The sequence below is a fragment of the Heptranchias perlo genome, chromosome 2 (assembly GCF_035084215.1).
Source record: "Heptranchias perlo isolate sHepPer1 chromosome 2, sHepPer1.hap1, whole genome shotgun sequence".
In the NCBI taxonomy this organism is placed as follows: domain Eukaryota; kingdom Metazoa; phylum Chordata; class Chondrichthyes; order Hexanchiformes; family Hexanchidae; genus Heptranchias; species Heptranchias perlo.
The window spans coordinates 172,169,796-172,192,145 of NC_090326.1; the positions used below are offsets into that span (position 1 = coordinate 172,169,796).

Below are 22,350 nucleotides of genomic sequence, written 5' to 3' on the forward strand. Positions count from 1 at the left end.
CAGAGCTCTGGGAACCCAAGGAATGAGACTCAGAGCCCTGGGACCCCCAGGAATGAGAATCAGAGCCTTGGGACCCCCAGGAATGAGAATCAGAGCTCTGGGACCCCCGGGAATGAGAATCAGAGCCCTGGGACCCCTGGGAATGAGACTCAGAGCCCTGGGACCCCCAGGAATGAGAATCAGATCCTTGGGACCCCCAGGAATGAGAATCAGAGCTCTGGGACCCCCGGGAATGAGAATCAGAGCCCTGGGACCCCCGGGAATGAGAATCAGAGCCCTGGGTCCCCCGGGAATGAGAATCAGAGCACTGGGACCCCCGGGAATGAGAATCAGAGCCCTGGGACCCCCGGGAATGAGAATCAGAGCACTGGGACCCCCGAGAATGAGAGTCAGAGCCCTGGGACCCCAGAGAATGAGAATCGAGCCCTGGGACCCCAGGAATGAGAGTCAGAGCCCTGGGACCCCTGAGAATGAGAATCAGAGCCCTGGGACCCCCGAGAATGAGAATCAGAGCCCTGGGACCCCCGAGAATGAGAATCAGAGCCCATCCCACTGTATAGGGCCCCAAACACTCCTTCCAAGCTAAACAGCAATTTACTTGTACTTAGAATCGGAGAAAGGTTACAGCACAGAAGGAGGCCATTCAGCCCATCGAGTCCGTGCCGGCTCTATGCAAGAGCAATCCAGATAGTCCCACTCCCCCGCCCTTTCCCCGTAGCCCTGCAATTTTTTCCTTCAAGTACTTATCCAGTTCCCTTTTGAAGGCCATGATTGAATCTGCCTCCACCACCCCCTCAGGCATTCCAGATCCCAACCACTCGCTGTGTAAAAAAGTTTTTCCTCATCTCACCTTTGGTTCTTTTGCCAATCACCTTAAATCTATGTCCTCTGGTTCTTGACCCTTCCACCAATGGGAACAGTTTCTCTCTATCTACTCTGTCTGGACCCTTCATGATTTTGAACACCTCGATCAAATCTCCTCGCAACCGTCTCTGTTCCAAGGAGAACAATTCCAGCTTCTCCAGTCTATCCACGTAACTAAAGTCCCTCATCCCTGGAACCATTCCAGTAAATCTCTTCTGCACCCTCTCTAAGTCCTTCACATCTTTCCTAAAGTGCAGTGCCCAGAACTGGACACAATACTCCAGTTGTGGCCAAACCAGTGTTTTATAAAGGTTCATCATGACTTCCAGACTTTTGTACTCTATGCCTCTATTTATAAAGCCCAGGATCCCAAATGCTTTTTTAACCACTTTCTCAACCTGCCCTGCCATCTTCAACAATTTGTGCACCTATACCCCCAGATCTCTCTGTTCCTGTACCCCTTTTAGAATTGCACCCTCTAGTTTATATTGCCTCTCCTCGTTCTTCCTACCGAAATGTATCACTGCACGTCTCTGCATTAAATTTTATCTGCCACGTGTCCGCCCATTCCACCAGCCTGTCTCTATCCTCTTGAAGTCTATCACTATCCACCTCACTGTTCACTACACTTCCAAGTTTTGTGTCATCTGCAAATTTTGAAATTGTGCCCTGTACACCCAAGTCCAAGTCATTAATATATATCAAGAAAAGCAGTGGTCCCAGCACTGACCCCTGGGGAACACCACTGTACACCTCCCTCCAGTCCGAAAAACAACCGTTCACCACTACTCTCTGTTTCCTGTCACTTAGCCAATTCTGTATCCATGTTGCTGCTGCCCCCTTTATTCCATGGGCTTCAATCTTGATGATAAGCCTACCGTACGGCACTTTATCAAATGCCTTTTGAAAGTCCATATACACCACATCAACTGCACTGCCCTCATCGACCCTCTCTGTTACCGCATCAAAAAACTCTCTCAGGTTAGTTAAACACGATTTACCTTTAACAAATCCGCGCTGGCTTTCCCCAATCAATCCACACTCATCCAAGTGACTGTTAATTCTGTCCTGGATTATCATTCAATTTACTGTACTGTACCCGCTGCTCACAGTGAAGTCTCCTCTACATTGTAAACAATTTTACAACACCAAGTTGTAGTCCAGCAATTTTATTTTAAATTCACAAGCTTTCGGAGGCTTCCTCCTTCGTCAGGTGAACGATGTGGAAATGAAATCCTCGAAATGAAATTGCATTTATAATTCACAGAACAATGCTTGGTGATTACAGACAGTTTTTTCAACTGCCCGTTGCCAAGGCAATCAGTGTGCAGACAGACAGGTGTTACCGACAAGGTCTCCGAATATACAAATCACCAAAAAAAAACAGAGATAGAGAGGTAGAAACATAGAAAAGACAGCAACTGACCCGTTATATTAAAAACAGATAACATTTGTTCGCTGGTGGGGTAACGTGTAGCGTGACATGAACCCAAGATCCCGGTTGAGGCCGTCCTCATGGGTGCGGAACTTGGCTATCAATTTCTGCTCGACGATTTTGCGTTGTCGTGTGTCTCGAAGGCCGCCTTGGAGTACGCTTTTGGTCTCCCCAATGTAGAATCCTCTACACTGGGGAGACCAAACGCAGACTGGGTGATCGCTTTGCTGAACACCTCCGCTCTGTCCGCGAGTGTGACCCTGACCTGCCGGTCACTCGCCATTTTAATTCCCCGTCCCACTCCCACTCTGGCCTCTCTGTCCTCGACCTCTTACTCTGTTCCAATGAAGCTCAACGGAAGCTCGAGGAACAGAACCTCATCTTTCATTTAGACATTTTACAACCTTCCGGACTCAATAACTTCAGATTAGAACCACTGCTCCCATTGTTTTCGGACAGCAGGTGCTGGGAATGGTTCTGCTGTGACCATTTACAGCTACTCTAGACCCATCTTTTGTTACTTGTCCCATTCCCACCCTCCGTGCCTCGCACCATCATCCCTTTTGTCATTTAATCACTCCCGCCCTCCACCCTATCACAGACCTTCCCTTTTGTTCTTTCCTCCCTCCCCCCCTTTCCCTGACTCTGTATTTGCTCAAAAACTTTAACCCTTTAACTTTCTCCAGTTCTGACGAAAGATCTTCGACCTGAAATATTAACTCTGTTTCTTTCTCCACAGATGCTGCCTGACCTGCTGAGTGTTTCCAGCATTTCCTGTTTCTATTTCAGATTTCCAGCATCCCCAGGATTTTGCTTGTGATTTTCTTGTAACACTCGTTTGATTCTAACTGAGGATCTCTTGTATTCCAGATTTGATGCAGGAAAACTGTGTGGAGGAAATGACGAAAAGGATTAACCCCAGTGCGGTGAAGGCTGAAATACGTCACATGAACCGTGCCGGGGTACAATGGACGTGAGTGCTTCCTACAATGCAGTCCGTCGCACCTGGACCAGCCAATGAGGGAATGGCACACGATGCCACTATCTCACTAAACCAATAAACAGGGTGTGGATTGGAAGGAGGCAGACAAAGGGAGTTGGGAGTTTAGCTCAGTTCGACACAGGACGTTTGGAGGGCAGAATATTGCACCTGAGCTAAATCAGCATAGACCAATCAGGGGACTGGTCAGTGCTCTCTCCCATATACACTCATTGACTGGTCAGTGCTGTCTCCCATATACACTCATTGACTGGTCAGTGCTCTCTCCCATATACACACATTGACTGGTCAGTGCTGTCTCCCATAAACACTCATTGACTGGTCAGTGCTCGTAATAAAATGGACGAGTTAACGGCACAAATAACTACGTATGGGTATGATCTTGTGGCCATTACAGAAACATGGCTGCAGGGTGACAACGACTGGGAATTAAATATGCCAGGGTATTTAACAATCAGGAAGGACAGGCAGGAAGGAAGGGGAGGTGGGGTGGCTATGTTAATAAAGGAAGGAATCACTGTAATACAGAGAAATGATATTGGGACAAAGCATCAAGATAATGAAACAGTTTGGGTGGAGATAAGGAATAATAAGGGGAAAAAAACATTAGTGGGCGTAGTATATAGGCCTCCTAATAGTTGCAACTATGCTGGAAGAAGTATTAATCAGGAGATAGTCGGGGCATGTAATAAGGGAACAGCCATAATTATGGGGGATTTTAATTATCATATTAACTGGACAAATCAAATTGGGCAGAGCAGCCTTGAGGACGAGTTCATTGAGTGCATCAGGGATGGATTTCTTGAGCAGTATGTAACTGATCCTACAAGGGGGCAGGCAACCTTGGACCTGGTCCTGTGTAATGAGTCAGGATTAATTAATAATGTCCTAGTTAAGGATCCCCTTGGAACGAGCGACCACAACATGGTTGAATTCCATATCCAATTAGAGGGTGAGAAGGTTGATTCTCAAACAAGCGTACTGAGCTTGAATAAAGGAGACTATGATGGTATGAGAGCGGAATTGATTAAAGTGGACTGGGAAAATAGATTAAAGGGTAAGACGGTACATGAGCAGTGGTGTTCATTTAGGGAGTTATTTTACAACTTTCAAAATAAATATATTCCACTGAGGAAAAAAGGGTGTAAAAGAAATGACAGCCATCCGTGGCTAAGTAAAGAAATCAAGGATAGTATCCGACTAAAAACAAGGACATATAAGGTAGCCAAACTTAGTGGGAGGATAGAAGATTGGGAATTCTTCAAAAGACAGCAAAAAGTAACTAAAGGATTGATTAAGAAAGGGAAGTTAGATTATGAAAAGAAATTAGCAAAAAATATAAAAACAGATAGCAAGAGTTTCTATAGTTATATAAAAAGAAAAAGGGTGGCTAAGGCAAACATAGGTCCCTTAGAGGATGAGACCGGGAAATTAATGGTGGGAAACATGGAGATGGCAAAAATGCTGAACAAATATTTTGTTTCAGTCTTTACAGTAGAGGGCACTAAGAATATCCCAACACTGGACAAACAGGGGACTCTCGGGGGGGAGGAGCTAAATACGATTAAAATCACTCAGGAGATGGTACTCAGTAAAATAATGGGACTCAAGGCGGATAAATCCCCTGGACCTGATGGCTTCCATCCTAGGGTCTTGAGGGAAGTGGCAGTAGGGATTGTGGATGCTTTGGTGATAGTTTTCCAAAATTCCCTGGACTCAGGAGAGGTCCCGGCAGATTGGAAAACTGCTAATGTAACACCGTTATTTAAAAAGGGTAGTAGGCAGAAGGCTGGAAATTATAGGCCAGTTAGCTTAACATCTGTGGTGGGTAAAATTTTGGAGTCTATTATTAAGGAGACAGTAACGGAACATTTAGATAAGCATAATTTAATAGGACAAAGTCAGCATGGCTTTATGAAGGGGAAGTCATGTCTGACAAATTTGCTTGAGTTCTTCGAGGATATAACGTATAGGGTGGATAAAGGGGAACCAGTGGACATAGTGTATTTAGACTTCCAGAAGGCATTCGACAAGGTGCCACATAAAAGATTATTACTTAAGATAAAAAATCACGGGATTGGGGGTAATATTCTGGCATGGGTGGAGGATTGGTTATCGAACAGGAAGCAGAGAGTTGGGATAAATGGTTCATTTTCGGACTGGCAACCAGTAACCAGTGGTGTTCCACAGGGGTCGGTGCTGGGTCCCCAACTCTTTACAATCTATATTAACGATTTGGAGGAGGGGACCGAGTGCAACATATCAAAATTTGCAGATGATACAAAGATGGGAGGGAAAGTAGAGAGTGAGGAGGACATAAAAAACCTGCAAGGGGATATAGACAGGCTGGGTGAGTGGGCGGAGATTTGGCAGATGCAATATAATATTGGAAAATGTGAGGTTATGCACTTTGGCAGGAAAAATCAGAGAGCAAGTTATTTTCTTAATGGCGAGAGACTGGAAAGTACTGCAGTACAAAGGGATCTGGGGGTCCTAGTGCAAGAAAATCAAAAAGTTGGTATGCAGGTGCAGCAGGTGATCAAGAAGGCCAACGGAATGTTGGCTTTTATTGCTAGGGGGATAGAATATAAAAACAAGGAGGTATTGCTGCAGTTATATAAGGTATTGGTGAGACCGCACCTGGAATACTGCATACAGTTTTGGTCTCCATACTTAAGAAAAGACATACTTGCTCTCGAGGCAGTACAAAGAAGGTTCACTCGGTTAATCCCGGGGATGAGGGGGCGGACATATGAGGAGAGGTTGAGTAGATTGGGACTCTACTCATTGGAGTTCAGAAGAATGAGAGGCGATCTTATTGAAACATATAAGATTGTGAAGGGTCTTGATCGGGTGGATGCAGTAAGGATGTTCCCAAAGATGGGTGAAACTAGAACTAGGGGGCATAATCTTAGAATAAGGGGCTGCTCTTTCAAAACTGAGATGAGGAGAAACTTCTTCACTCAGAGGGTGGTCGGTCTGTGGAATTTGCTGCCCCAGGAAGCTGTGGAAGCTACATCATTAGATAAATTTAAAACAGAAATAGACAGTTTCCTAGAAGTAAAGGGAATTAGGGGTTATGGAGAGCGGGCAGGAAATTGGACATGAAGCTGAGTTCGGATCGGTCAATGCCCTGTGGGTGGCGGAGAGGGCCCAGGGGCTATGTGGCCGGGTCCTGCTCCGACTTCTTGTGTTCTTTAGATTTGTGGTTGGGATCAGATCAGCCATGATCTTATTGAATGGCGGAGCAGGCTCGAGGGGCCGATTGGCCTACTCCTGCTCCAATTTCTTATGTTCTTATGTTCTTATGCTCTCTCCCATATACACTCATTGACTGGTCAGTGCTGTCTCCCATAAACACTCATTGACTGGTCACTGCTCTCTCCCATATACACTCATTGACTGGTTAGTGCTGTCTCCCATATACACTCATTGACTGGTCACTGCTCTCTCCCATATACACTCATTGACTGGTCAGTGCTGTCTCCCATATACACACATTGACTGGTCTGTGCTGTCTCCCATATACACTCATTGACTGGTTAGTGCTGTCTCCCATATACACTCATTGACTGGTCACTGCTCTCTCCCATATACACACATTGGTGAGTGCTGTCTCCCATATACACACATTGACTGGTCAGTGCTGTCTCCCATATACACACATTGACTGGTCTGTGCTGTCTCCCATATACACTCATTGACTCGTCAGTGCTTCATCCCATATACACTCGTTGACTGGTCACTGCACTCTCCCATATACACTCATTGACTGGTCACTGCTCTCTCCCATATGCATTAATTGACTGGTCAGTGCTGTCTCCCATATACACTCATTGACTGGTCACTGCTGTCTCCCATATACACTCATTGACTGGTCACTGCTGTCTCCCATATACACTCATCGACTGGTCTGTGCTCTCTCCCATATACACTCATTGACTGGTCAGTGCTGTCTCCCATATACACTCATTGACTCGTCAGTGCTGTCTCCCATATACACTCATTGACTGGTTCGTGCTGTCTCCCATATACACACATTGACTCGTCAGTGCTGTCTCCCATATACACTCATTGACTGGTCAGTGCTGTCTCCCATATACACTCATTGACTGGTCAGTGCTGTCTCCCATATACACTCATTGACTGGTTAGTGCTGTCTCCCATACACACATTGATTGGTCAGTGCTGTCTCCCATATACACACATTGATTGGTCAGTGCTGTCTCCCATATGCACACATTGACTGGTCAGTGCTGTCTCCCATATACACACATTGACTGGTCAGTGCTGTCTCCCATATACACACATTGATTGGTCAGTGCTGTCTCCCATATACACACATTGACTGGTCAGTGCTGTCTCCCATATACACACATTGACTGGTCAGTGCTGTCTCCCATATACACACATTGACTGGTCAGTGCTGTCTCCCATATACACTCATTGACTGGTCAGTGCTGTCTCCCATATACACACATTGACTGGTCAGTGCTGTCTCCCATATACACTCATTGACTGGTTAGTGCTGTCTCCCATACACACATTGATTGGTCAGTGCTGTCTCCCATATACACACATTGATTGGTCAGTGCTGTCTCCCATATACACACATTGACTGGTCAGTGCTGTCTCCCATATACACACATTGACTGGTCAGTGCTGTCTCCCATATACACACATTGATTGGTCAGTGCTGTCTCCCATATACACACATTGACTGGTCAGTGCTGTCTCCCATATACACACATTGACTGGTCAGTGCTGTCTCCCATATACACACATTGACTGGTCAGTGCTGTCTCCCATATACACACATTGATTGGTCAGTGCTGTCTCCCATATACACACATTGACTGGTCAGTGCTGTCTCCCATATACACTCATTGATTGGTCAGTGCTGTCTCCCATATACACTCATTGATTGGTCAGTGCTGTCTCCCATATACACACATTGATTGGTCAGTGCTGTCTCCCATATACACTCATTGTGTCCTGTTCTCCAGCCTGTTGATTGGTTATTATTAGTACGCTGACTGTTATCTTGCTCTCTCTGCCCCACAGATACTCCCATGTTTCCGCGCTGGAACTGGACAAGTTTCTGGAGGATGTGAAGTGAGTGTTGAGGTGGGGAATTAATTACACACAAACACAGGTGGCCAATGTAATTGGATATTTGGCGATGTTTCGTGTGTTTTGGGAAACACCAGCTGATGACCTTGGTAAGTCACACTGTCCGCTCTCTGAGGGTGGGCAGGAGCTTTACCCCATCGTAGTTTCCGCCCGCCTACCGTTTGTCCAGTCAGCAGGCTCTTCACCCCCTCCCTCCTCCCCCCTCTCCATTCTCACTGAAAGATCGAGCTCTGCAGGACAGCTGACCATGGTGGATTCGAGGGGGAATTGACCAATCAGCTGTTGTTGAGGCTTCGATGTGAACAGGGACGGAGACGGTGGAACTTTACTCTGAACCTCCGTCACCAACATTGAGATTCGCGTCTTCTGAAGTCTGATGCTCCTTGTGTGTGTGTCCAAGGTTAGGAACATAGGAACAGGAGGAGGCCATTCAGCCCCTCAAGTCTATTCCACCATTCAATTAGATCATGACTGACCTGTATCAACCCCATTTATCCCAGGAGAATGTTTTCCCCCAGAGGGTGGTGGGGTCTGGAACTCACTGCCTGAGAGGGTGGGAGAGGCAGAAACCCTCAACTCATTTAAAAAATACCTGGATGTGCACCTGAAGAGCCGTGACCTGCAGGGCTACGGACCAAGTGCAGGAAAGTGGGATTAGGCTGGATAGCTCTTTTTCGGCCAGCATGGACATGATGGGTTGAATGGCCTCCTTCTGTGCCATAACTTTCTATGATTCTATGATTTACTTGCCTGAGCTCCATAACCCTTGATACCCATACCGAACAATAATCTTATCGAAACACCTCTCTCTCCGCCTCTCCCTCCGCCTCTCCCTCTGCCTCTCTCTCCACCTCTCCCTCCGCCTCTCCCTCTGCCTCTCTCTCCACCTCTGCCTCTGCCTCTTTACCTCTCTCTCCCCCTTTAAGACGCTCCAAAAGCTTTTGGTTATCAGCCCTAATATCTATTTATGTGGCTCGGTGTCAAATTACATCGAGTTACAAGCAAAGAAACAGGCCGTTCAGCCCATCAGGTCCATGCAGACTTTGATGCTCCACACGAGCCTCCTCCCTCCCTACTTCATCTCACCCAATCAGCATCTCCTTCTATTCCTTTCTCCTCATGTGTTTATCGAGCTTCCCCTGAAATCCCTCTACACTATTCACCTCAACTACTCCTTGTGATAGTGAGTTCCACATTCTCACCACTCTCTGGGTTTCTCCTGAATTCCCGATTGGATTTATTAGTGACTATCTTATATTTATGGCCCCTAGTTCTGGTCTCCCCCACAAGTGGAAACATCTTCTCCACATCTACCCGATCAAACCACTTCCTAATTTTAAAGACCTCTATCAGGTCACCTCTCAGTCTCCTCGTTTCTAGATAAAGGAGCCCCAGCCTGTTCAATCCATTCGGCCCCTCGAGCCTGCTCCGCCATTCAATAAGATCATGGCTGATCTGATCCGAACCTCAAATCTAAATTCATGTCCAATTTCCTGCCCGCTCCCCGTAACCCCTAATTCCCTTTACTTCTAGGAAACTGTCTATTTCTGTTTTAAATTTATTTAATGATGTCGCTTCCACAGCTTCCTGGGGCAGCAAATTCCACAGACCTACTACCCTCTGAGTGAAGAAGTTTCTCCTCATCTCAGTTTTGAAAGAGCAGCCCCTTATTCTAAGATTATGCCCCCTAGTTCTAGTTTCACCCATCCTTGGGAACATCCTTACCGCATCCACCTGATCAAGCCCCTTCACAATCTTATATGTTTCAATAAGATCGCCTCTCATTCTTCTGAACTCCAATGAGTAGAGTCCCAATCTACTCAACCTCTCCTGATATGTCCGCCCCCTCATCCCCGGGATTAACCGAGTGAACCTTCTTTGTACTGCCTCGAGAGCAAGTATGTATTTTCTTAAGTATGGACACCAAAACTGTATGCAGTATTCCAGGTGCGGTCTCACCAATACCTTATATAACTGCAGCAATACCTCCCTGTTTTTATATTCTATCCCCCTAGCAATAAAAGCCAACATATGAATGTAAAAGGTATGATCAGTAAGTTCGCTGATGATACAAAAATTGGTAGGGTGGTAAATAGCGAGGAGGATAGCCTCAGTCTGCAGGACGATATAGATGGGTTGGTCAGATGGGCGGAACAGTGGCAAATGGAATTTAACCCGGAAAAGTGCGAGGTGATGCACTTTGGAGGGACTAACAAGGCAAGGGAATACACAATGAATGGGAGGACCCTAGGCAAGACAGAGGGTCAGAGGGATCTTGGTGTGCAAGTTCACAGATCCCTGAAGGCGGCGGAACAGGTAGATAAGGTGGTAAAGAAGGCATATGGGATACTTGCCTTTATTAGCCGAGGCATAGAATATAAGAGCAAGGAGGTTATGATGGAGCTGTATAAAACACTGGTTAGGCCACAGCTGGAGTACTGTGTGCAGTTCTGGTCGCCACACTACAGGAAGGATGTGATCGCTTTGGAGAGGGTGCAGAGGAGATTCACCAGGATGTTACCAGGGCTGGAGCGCTTCAGCTATGAAGAGAGACTGGGAAGATTGGGTTTGTTTTCCTTGGAGCAGAGGAGGCTGAGGGGGGACATGATTGAGGTGTACAAAATTATGAGGGGCACAGATAGGATGGATACTAAGGAGCTTTTTCCCTTCATTGAGGGTTCTATAACAAGGGGACATAGATTCAAGGTAAAAGGCGGGAGGTTTAGAGGGGATTTGAGAAAGAACTTTTTCACCCAGAGGGTGGTTGGAGTCTGGAACTCACTGTCTGAAAGGGTTGTGGAGGCAGGAACCCTCACAACATTCAAGAAGCATTTGGATGAGCACTTGAAATGCCATAGCATACAAGGCTACGGACCAAATGCTGGAATATGGGATTAGAGTAGACAGGGCTGATGGCCGGCGCGGACACGATGGGCCGAAGGGCCTCTATCCGTGCTGTATAACTCTATGACTCTATGACTGTATTCCGTTGGCCTTCTTGATCACCTGCTGCACCTGCATACTAACTTTTTGATTTTCTTGCACTCGGATCCCCAGATCCCTTTGTACTGCAGTACTTTCCAGTTTCTCGCCATTAAGATAATAACTTGCTCTCTGATTTTTCCTGCCAAAGTGCATAACCTCACATTTTCCAATATTGTATTGCATCTGCCAAATCTCCGCCCACTCACCCAGCCTGTCAATATCCCCTTGTAGGTTTTTTATGTCCTCCTCACTCTCTACTTTCCCTCCCATCTTTGTATCATCTGCAAACTTTGATATGTTACACTCGGTGCCCTCCTCCAAATCGTTAATATAGATTGTAAAGAGTTGGGGACCCAGCACCGACCCCTGCGGAACACCACTGGCTACTGGTTGCCAGTCCGAGAATGAACCATTTATCCCAACTCTCTGCTTCCTGTTAGATAACCAATCCTCCACCTATGCCAGAATATTACCCCCAATCCAGTGATTCTTTATATTGAGCAATAATCTTTTATGTGGCACCTTGTCGAATGCCTTCTGGAAGTCTAAATACACTACGTTCACTGGTTCAATAAGATCATGGCTGATCTTCGACCTCAACTCCACTTTCCCGCCCGATCCCCATATCCCTTGATTCCCCCAGAGTCCAAAAATCTATCAATCTCAGCCTTGAATATATTCAATGTCTCAGCATCCACAGCCCCCTGGGGGAGAGAATTTGCAAAGATTCACAGCCCTCTGAGTGAAGAAATTCCTCCTCATCTCAGTCTGAAATGGCCGACTCCTTATCCTGAGACTATGCCCCCTAGTTCTAGACTCTCCAGCCAGGGGAAACAACCTCTCAACATCTACCCTGTCAAGCCCTCTCAGAATCTTACATGTTTCAATGAGATCACCTCTCATTCTTCTAAACTCCAGAGAGTATAGGCCCATTCTACACAATCTCTCCTCATAGGACAACCCTCTCATCCCAGGAATTAATCTACTGAACCTTCGTTGCACCGCCTCTAAGGCAAGTATATCCTTCCTTAGATAAGGAGACCAAAACTGTACACAGTACTCCAGATGAGGTCTCACCAAAGCCCTGTACAATTGTAGTAAGACCTCCTTGCTCTTATACTCCAACCCCCTTGCAATAAAGGCTAACATACCATTTGCCTTCTTAATTGCTTGCTGTATCTGCATGTTAACTTTCTGTGTTTCTTGTACGAGGACATCCAAGTCTCTCTGAACACCAACATTTAATATTCTTTCACCTTTTAAAAAATATTCTGTTTCTCTATTCTTCCTAAAAGTGAATAACCTCACATTTCCCCACATTATACTCCATCTACCACTGAGGGTAACAAGGGCACAGAATGTACTCTGGGTGGGGGACTTCAATGTCCATCACCAAGAGTGGCTCGGTAGCACCACTACTGACCGAGCTGGCTGAGTCCTGAAGGGCATTGCTGCCACACTGGGCCTGCGGCAGGTGGTGAGCGAACCAACACGAGGGAAAAACTTAATTGACCTCGTCCTCACTAATCGACCTGTCGCAAATGCATCTGTCCATGACAGTATTGGTAGGAGTGACCACCGCACAGTCCTCGTGGAGATGAAGTCCCATCTTCGCACTGAGGACACCATCCAACGTGTTGTGTGGCACTACCACCGTGCTAAATGGGATAGATTCAGAACGGATCTAGCAGTTCAAAACTGGGCATCCATGAGGTGCTGTGGGCCATCAGCAGCAGCAGAATTGTATTCCAGCACAATCTGTAACCTCATGGCCCGGCATATTCCTCACTCTACCATTACCAACAAGCCAGGGGATCAACCCTGGTTCAATGAGGAGTGTAGAAGAGCATGTCAGGAGCAGCACCAAGCATACATAAAAATTAAGTGCCAACCTGGTGAAGCTACAACTCAGGACTACATGCATGCTAAACAGCGGAAGCAACATGCTATAGACAGAGCTAAGCGATTCCACAACCAACGGATCAGATCAAAGCTCTGCAGTCCTGCCACATCCAGTCGTGAATGGTGGTGGACAATTAAACAACTAACAGGAGGAGGAGGCTCTGCAAACATCCCCATCCTCAATGATGGCGGAGTCCAGCACGTGAGTGCAAAAGACAAGGCTGAAGCGTTTGCAACCATCTTCAGCCAGAAGTGTCGAGTGGATGATCCATCTCGGCCTCCTCCCGATATCCCCACCATCACAGAAGCCAGTCTTCAGCCAATTCGATTCACTCCGCGTGATATCAAGAAACGGCTGAGTGCACTGGATACAGCAAAGGCTATGGGCCCCGACAACATCCCAGCTGTAGTGCTGAAGACTTGTGCTCCAGAACTAGCTGCGCCTCTACCCAAGCTGTTCCAGTACAGCTACAACACTGGCATCTACCCGACAATGTGGAAAATTGCCCAGGTATGTCCTGTCCACAAAAAGCAGGACAAATCCAATCCGGCCAATTACTGCCCCATCAGTCTACTCTCAATCATCAGCAAAGTGATGGAAGGTGTCATCGACAGTGCTATCAAGCGGCACTTACTCACCAATAACCTGCTCACCGATGCTCAGTTTGGGTTCCGCCAGGACCACTCGGCTCCAGACCTCATTACAGCCTTGGTCCAAACATGGACAAAAGAGCTGAATTCCAGAGGTGAGGTGAGAGTGACTGCCCTTGACATCAAGGCAGCATTTGACCGAGTGTGGCACCAAGGAGCCCTGGTAAAATTGAAGTCAATGGGAATCAGGGAGAAAACTCTCGAGTGGCTGGAGTCATACCGAGCACAAAGGATGATGGTAGTGGTTGTTGGAGGCCAATCATCTCAGCCCCAGGACATTGCTACAGGAGTTCCTCAGGGCAGTGTCCTAGGCCCAACCATCTTCAGCTGCTTCATCAATGACCTTGCCTCCATCATAAGGTCAGAAATGGGGATGTTCGCTGATGACTGCACAGTGTTCAGTTCCATTCGCAACCCCTCAGATAATGAAGCAGTCCGAGCCCGCATGCAGCAAGACCTGGACAACATCCAGGCTTGGGCTGATAAGTGGCAAGTAACATTCGTGCCAGACAAGTGCCAGGCAATGACCATCTCCAACAAGAGAGAGTCTAACCACCTCCTCTTGACATTCAACGGCATTACCATCGCCAAATCCCCCACCATCAACATCCTGGGGGTCACCATTGACCAGAAACTTAACTGGACCAGCCACATAAATACCGTGGCTACAAGAGCAGGTCAGAGGCTGGCTATTCTGCGGCGAATGACTCACCTCCTGACTCCCCAAAGCCTTTCCACCATCTACAAGGCACGAGTCAGGAGCGTGATGGAATGCTCTCCACTTGCCTGGATGAGTGCAGCTCCAACAACACAGAAGAAGCTCGACACCATCCAGGACAAAGCAGCCCGCTTGATTGGCACCCCATCCACCACCCTAAACATTCACTCCCTTCACCACCGGCGCACTGTGGCTGCAGTGTGTACCATCCACAGGATGCACTGCAGCAACTCGCCAAGGCTTCTTCGACAGCACCTCCCAAACCCGCGACCTCTACCACCTAGATGGACAAGAGCAGCAGGCACATGGGAACAACACCACTTGCGCGTTCCCCTCCAAGTCACACACTTTCCCGACTTGGAAATATATCGCCGTTCCTTCATCGTCGCTGGGTCAAAATCCTGGAACTCCCTTCCTAACAGCACTGTGGGAGAACCTTCACCACACGGACTGCAGCGGTTCAAGAAGGCGGCTCACCACCACCTTCTCAAGGGCAATTAGGGATGGGCAATAAATGCCGGCCTCGCCAGCGACGCCCACATCCCATGAATGAATAAAAAAACCTTCTTGCCCACTCACTTAACCTGTCTATATCCCTTTGCAGACTCTTTGTGTCCTCCTCACAGATTACTTTCCCACCCAGCTTTGTATCGTCAGCAAACTTGGATACATTACACTCGGTCCCTTCATCTAAGTCATTAATATAGATTGTAAATAGCTGAGGCCCAAGCACTGATCCTTGTGGCACCCCACTAGTTACAGCCTGACAACCTGAGAATGACCCGTTTATCCCTACTCTCTGTTTTCTGTCCGTTAACCAATCCTCTATCCATGCTAATATATTACCCCCAACCCCATGAGCCCTCATCTTGTGTAACAACCTTTTATGTGGCACCTTATCGAATGTCTTTTGAAAATCCAAATATACGACATCCACTGATTCCCCTTTTATCTACGCTGCCAGTTACATCCTCAAAAAACTCTAATAAATTTGTCAAACACGATTTCCCTTTCATAAAACCATGTTGACTCTGCCTAATCATATTATGATTTTCTAAGTGCCCTGTTACCACTTCCTTAATAATGGATTCCAGCATTTTCCCGACAACTGATGTCAGGCTAACTGGCCTGTCGTTCCCTGTTTTCTCCCTCCCTCCTTTCTTGAATAGCGGGATTACATTTGCTACCTTCCAATCCACGGGGACCATTCCAGAATCTAAGGAATTTTGGAAGATTATAACCAATGCATCCACTATCTCTGCAGCCCCCTCTTTTCGAACCCTCGGATGTCGGCCATCAGGTCCAGGAGATTTATTGTCTTTTAGTCCCATTAGTTTCTCATGTACTTTTCCTCTAGTGATATTAATTGTTTTAAGTTCCTCTCTCTCATTTACCCCTTGGTTCCCCACTATTTCTGGTATGTTTTTTGTGTCTTCCACTGTGAAGACAGATACAAAATATTTGTTTAATCCATCTGCCATTTCCTGATTCCCCATTATAATTTCTCCTGTCTCAGCCTCTAAGGGACCAACATTTACTTTTGCTGCTCTCTTCCTTTTTACATACTTGTAGAAGCTCTTACAATCTGTTTTTATATTTCTTGCTAGTTTATTTTCATATTCTATTTTCTCCCTTTTTATCAATTTTTTGGTCGTCCTTTGTTGGTTTCTAAAACTCTCCCAATCCCCAGGCTTATTACTCTTCTTGGCAACATTGTAGGCCTCTTCTTTCAATCTAATACTCTCCTTAACTTCTTTAGTTAGCTACGGGTGGATCACTTCTCCCGTGGATCATTTTGCAATCATGTCTAGATCAAACCCTTAATTTCAATAAGGCCTTTGATAAAGTCCCGCACAGGAGACTGGTCAAGAAGGTACGAGCCCATGGAATCCAGGGTGCCTTGGCACTTTGGATACAAAACTGGCTTAGTGGCAGAAGGCAGAGGGTGATGGTCGAAGGTTGTTTTTGTGACTGGAAGCCTGTGGCCAGTGGGGTACCACAGGGATCTGTGCTGGGGCCCTTGCTGTTTGTGGTCTACATTAACGACTTGGATATGAATGTAAAAGGTATGATCAGTAAGTTCGCTGATGATACAAAAATTGGTAGGGTGGTAAATAGCGAGGAGGATAGCCTCAGTCTGCAGGACGATATAGATGGGTTGGTCAGATGGGCGGAACAGTGGCAAATGGAATTTAACCCGGAAAAGTGCGAGGTGATGCACTTTGGAGGGACTAACAAGGCAAGGGAATACACAATGAATGGGAAGACTCTAGGCAAGACAGAGGGACAGAGGGATCTTGGTGTGCAAGTTCACAGATCCCTGAAGGCGGCGGAACAGGTAGATAAGGTGGTAAAGAAGGCATATGGGATACTTGCCTTTATTAGCCGAGGCACAGAATATAAGAGCAAGGAGGTTATGATGGAGCTGTATAAAACACTGGTTAGGCCACAGCTGGAGTACTGTGTGCAGTTCTGGTCGCCACACTACAGGAAGGATGTGATCGCTTTGGAGAGGGTGCAGAGGAGATTCACCAGGATGTTACCAGGGCTGGAGCGCTTCAGCTATGAAGAGAGACTGGGAAGATTGGGTTTGTTTTCCTTGGAGCAGAGGAGGCTGAGGGGGGACATGATTGAGGTGTACAAAATTATGAGGGGCACAGATAGGATGGATACGAAGGAGCTTTTTCCCTTCATTGAGGGTTCTATAACAAGGGGACATAGATTCAAGGCAAAAGGCGGGAGGTTTAGAGGGGATTTGAGAAAGAACTTTTTCACCCAGAGGGTGGTTGGAGTCTGGAACTCACTGCCTGAGAGGGTTGTGGAGGCAGGAACCCTCACAACATTCAAGAAGCATTTGGATGAGCACTTGAAATGCCATAGCATACAAGGCTACGGACCAAATGCTGGAATATGGGATTAGATTAGACAGGGCTTGATGGCCGGCGCGGACACGATGGGCCGAAGGGCCTCTATCCGTGCTGTATAACTCTATGACTCTATGAAACCCATTTATCTCTATTTGTGCCATTAATTCCTCTCTCTTGTTACGAATGCTTCGTGCATTCAGATAAAGAGCCTTTAATTTTAACTTTTTACTTTTTTTCCCTGACGTGACCTTAGTCACTAATGCACTATTACCTTTGTTGAACTCTCTGTCCCTTCCTGACACCCTCTGCCTGTTTTTGTGTATATGGGGTGTATATATTTGTGTATATGGGGCATTTGAATGTGTAGATGGGGTGTAGATGGGGTGTATGAGCATGTATATGGAGTGTATATTTGTGTTTCTATGGGATGTATGAGTGTTTATGTTGTGTGTGCATATTTGTATATCTGGTGTGTATGTATGTTTGTGTATATTGTATGTGTGTATATTTAGAATCATAGACGGTTACAGCATGGAAGGAGGCCATTCGGCCCATCGACTCCATGCTGGCTCTGTGTAAGAGCAATCCAGCTGGTCCCACTGCCCCGCCCTTTCCCTGTGGCCCTGCAAATTTTTTTGTTTCAAGTACACAATGTGTACAGTCTGCCAATTTCTTCTTCAACATTCTCACCCACCCCCATCTCTGTCCTCCAAAAAGACGGCACCTCTGACAGTGCAGCACTCCCTCAATACTGCACTGGGAGTGTTAGCCTGGACTATATCCTCAAGTCTCTGAAGTGGGACTTGAACCCGCAACCTTCTGAGTCAGAGGTGAGTTTGCTACCGACTGAGCCACGGGGTAGCAAAATATACATATTTGTGTATCTGGTGTGTATGTATATTAGTGTATATGGGGTGTATATATTTGTGTCTATGGGGTGTACAAGTATGTATATGGAGTGTATATTTGTGTATATATAGGATGTATGAGTGTGTATATTGTGTGTGTGTATATTCCTGGAATGTAAACAAGATGATTTTCTAGATCAGTATGTTGAGGAACCAACTAAGGAACAGGCAATTTTACACAAGAACATAAGAAATAGGAGTAGGAGTAGGCCATTCGGCCCCTTGAGCCTGCTCCTCCATTCAACAAGATCATGGCTGATCTTCTACATCAACCCCATTTTCCTGCACTATCCCCATATCCCTTGATGCCTTTAATATCTAGAAATCTATCGATCTCTGTTTTGAATGTACTCAATGACTGAGCCTCCACAGCCCTCTGGGGTAGAGAATTCCAAAGATTCACCACCCTCTGAGTGAAGAAATTTCTCCTCATCTCAGTCCTAAATGGCCGACCCCTTATTCTGAGACTGTGACCCCTGGTTCTAGACTCCCCAGCCAAGGGAAACATCCTCCCTGCATCTACCCTGTCGAGCCCTGTAAGAATTTTGTATGTTTCAATTTTAGATCTAGTATTGTGCAATGAGAAAGGGTTAATTAATAATCTTGTTGTAAAGGAGCCCTTCGGGAAGAGTGATCATAATATGACAGAATTCTTCATTAAGTTTGAAAGTGATGTAGTTCAATCCAAAACTAGGGTCTTAAATCTAAACAAAGGAAACTACGAAGGTATGAGGCGCAATTGGCTGTGGTTGATTGGGGAACTACATTAAAAGGTATGACAGTAGACAGACAATGGCTGGCATTTAAAGAATTAATACATAATTTGCAACAAATATATATTCCTTTAGGGCAAAAAAAAACAACAGGAAAAGTGGTCCAACCGTGGCTAACAAGAGAAATTAAAGATTGTATTAAATCAAAGAAAGAGACAGATAAAGCTGCCAGAAAAAGCAGTAAACCTGAGGATTGGGAGCATTTTAGAATTCAGCAAAGGAGGACCAAGAAATTGATAAAGATGGAAAATAGAATATGAGAGTAAACTAGCAAGAAACATAAAAACTGTAAAAGCTCCTATAGGTACGTAAAAAGGAAAAGACTGGTGAAGGCAAATGTGGGTCCCTTACAGACAGAGACGGGAGAATTTATAATGGGGAATAAGGAAATGGCAGAGAAATTAAACAAATACTTTGTGTCTGTCTTCACAGAAGAAGACACAAAAAAGCTCCCAGAAATACAAGAGAACCAAGGGTCTGGCGAGAATGAGGAACTGAAGGAAATTAGTATTGGTAAAAAAATAGTTCTAGAGAAATGAATGGGACTGAAAGTCGATAAATCCCAAGGGCCCGATGATCTACATCCCAGGGTTTTGAAAGAGGTGGCTGTAGAGATAGTGGATGCATTGGTTGTCATCTTCCAAAATTCTATAGATTCTGAAATGGTTCCTGCAGATTGGAGGGTGGCAAATGTAACCCCACTATTTAAAAAAGGAGGGAGAGAGAAAACAAGGAATTACAGACCGGTTAGCCTAACATCAGTAGTAGGGAAAATGCTAGAGTCTATTATAAAGGATGTGATAACAGGACATTTAGAAAATAATAATAGGATTGGCAGAGTCAACATGGATTTATGAAAGGGAAATCATGTTTGACAAACCTATTGGAGTTCTTTGAGGATGTAACTAGTAGAATAGATAAGGGAGAACCAGTGGATGTGGTGTATTTGGATTTTCAGAAGGCTTTCGATAAGGTCCCACACAGGAGGTTGGTGAACAAAGTTAGAGCACATGGGATTGGGGGGAATATACTGGCATGGATTGAGAATTGGTTGACAGACAGGAAACAGAGAGTAGGAATAAATGGGTCTTTTTCAGGTTGGCAGACTGTGACTAGTGGGGTACCGCAGGGATCAGTGCTTGGGCCCCAGCTATTCACAATATATATCAATGATTTGGATGAGGGAACCAAATGTAATATTTCCAAGTTTGCTGATGATCAAAACTAGGTGGGATTGTGAGCTGTGAGGAGGATGCAAAGAGGCTTCAAGGGGATACAGACAGGCTCAGTGAGTGGGCAAGAACATGGCAGATGGAATATAATGTGGAAAAATGTGAAGTTATCCACTTTGGTAGGAAAAACAGAAATGCAGAGTATTATTTAAATGGTGAGAGATTGGGAAATGTTGATGTACAAAGGGACCTGGGTGTCCTTGTACATGAGTCACTGAAAGCTAACATGCAGGTGCAGCAAGCAGTTAGGAAGGCAAATGGTATGTTGACCTTAATTACAAGAGGATTTGAGTACAGGAGCAAGGATGTCTTACTGCAGTTATACAGGGCCTTGGTGAGACCACACCTGGAGTATTGTGTACAATTTTGGTCTCCTTACCTAAGAAAGGATATACTTGCCATAGAGGGAGTGCAGCGAAGGTTCACCAGACTGATTCTTGGGATGGCAGGATTGTCGTATGAGGAGAGATTGAGTTGACTAGACCTGTATTCACTCGAGTTTAGAAGAATGAGTTGTGATCTTATTGAAACAGACAAAATTCTTACAGGGCTCGACAGGGTAGATGCAGGGAGGATGTTTCCCCTGACTGGGGAATTTAGAACGAGGGGTCACAGTCTCAGAATAAGGGGTCGGCCATTTAGGACTGAGATGAGGAGAAATTTCTTCACTCAGAGGGTGGTGAATCTTTGGAATTCTCTACCCCAGAGGGCTGTGGAGGCTCAGTCATTGAGTACATTCAAAACAGAGATCGATAGATTTCTAGATATTAAAGGCATCAAGGGATATGGGGATGGTGCAGGAAAATGGGGATGAGGTAGAAGATCAGCCATGATCTCGTTAAATGGTGGAGCAGGCTCGAGGGGCCGAATGGCCTACTCCTGCTCCTATTTCTTATGTTCTTATTTGTGTATATTGTGTGTGTAAATATTTGTGTATATGGGGGGTAGGTGTGCAGATCTCGAGCCTCCTGGGTGATGTGACTGCGACCTCTCTCTCTGATTTTCAGGAATGGTATTTATCCTTTAATGGCCTTTTCCTCCGACCGGCCACACCACTTGTTCTGGGCCGAGACCCTGATCCCCCAAACAACGGAGTCGGTGAAATCTCCCACCACAGAAGAGCATGAACTGGAGACAAGGAAGGTGAGACACTCGTTTATCTTCAGTATATCCAGCAACATAGTGAAAGGTGACACAAGGGAGTGACAGAGCAGTGCAAGGGAGCCACACATGGGGCAGCGTGTGTGGCACGGAACGCAGTACACAACACGGAGCACAGCTGGTCCATGGTGTCCAGTGATACAGCCGATCTCGGACTGTACAGCAGATTGAAAACTGACCCCAAAAGATCAGAGCTCCCAGGAGATATCAGCCACGGCTCTGCTCCTGATCCAGTGATCTCTGCATGTCAGTGGGTGTGAGAGGCCATGGGTGTCCCAGGTACAGAACCCACTCTCCCTGTCCATTACCCCCGTTCATCACCCCCCGTTCATCACCCCCCCTAATCATCACCCCCCATTCACCACCCCCCCTAATCATCACCCCCCCCCAATCATCACCCCCCCTAATCATCACCCCCCATTCACCACCCCCCCCCAATCATCACCCCCCATTCACCCCCCCCCCAATCATCACCCCCCATTCATCACCCCCCCCTAATCATCACCCCCCATTCACCCCCCCCCCAATCATCACCCCCCATTCATCACCCCCCCTAATCATCACCCCCCATTCACCACCCCCCCCCAATCATCACCCCCCATTCACCCCCCCCCCCAATCATCACCCCCCATTCATCACCCCCCCCTAATCATCACCCCCCATTCATCACCCCCCCCCAATCATCACCCCCCATTCACCACCACCCCCCTAATCATCACCC

At 46.3% G+C, this 22,350-nt stretch overlaps 1 protein-coding gene across 1 annotated transcript in view; it reads left to right on the forward strand.

Moving 5' to 3' along the window:
- The window catches only part of LOC137332684 (nuclear receptor-binding protein 2-like), a 195,974-nt gene that overhangs the window by 159,780 nt on the left and 13,844 nt on the right, over nucleotides 1–22,350 (forward strand). Inside the window, exons 13-15 of the mRNA XM_067996634.1 lie at nucleotides 3,170–3,272; nucleotides 8,364–8,414; nucleotides 21,476–21,611. Coding sequence (XP_067852735.1) covers nucleotides 3,170–3,272; nucleotides 8,364–8,414; nucleotides 21,476–21,611 — 290 coding nt within the window. The remainder of the gene's footprint in view (nucleotides 1–3,169; nucleotides 3,273–8,363; nucleotides 8,415–21,475; nucleotides 21,612–22,350) is intronic.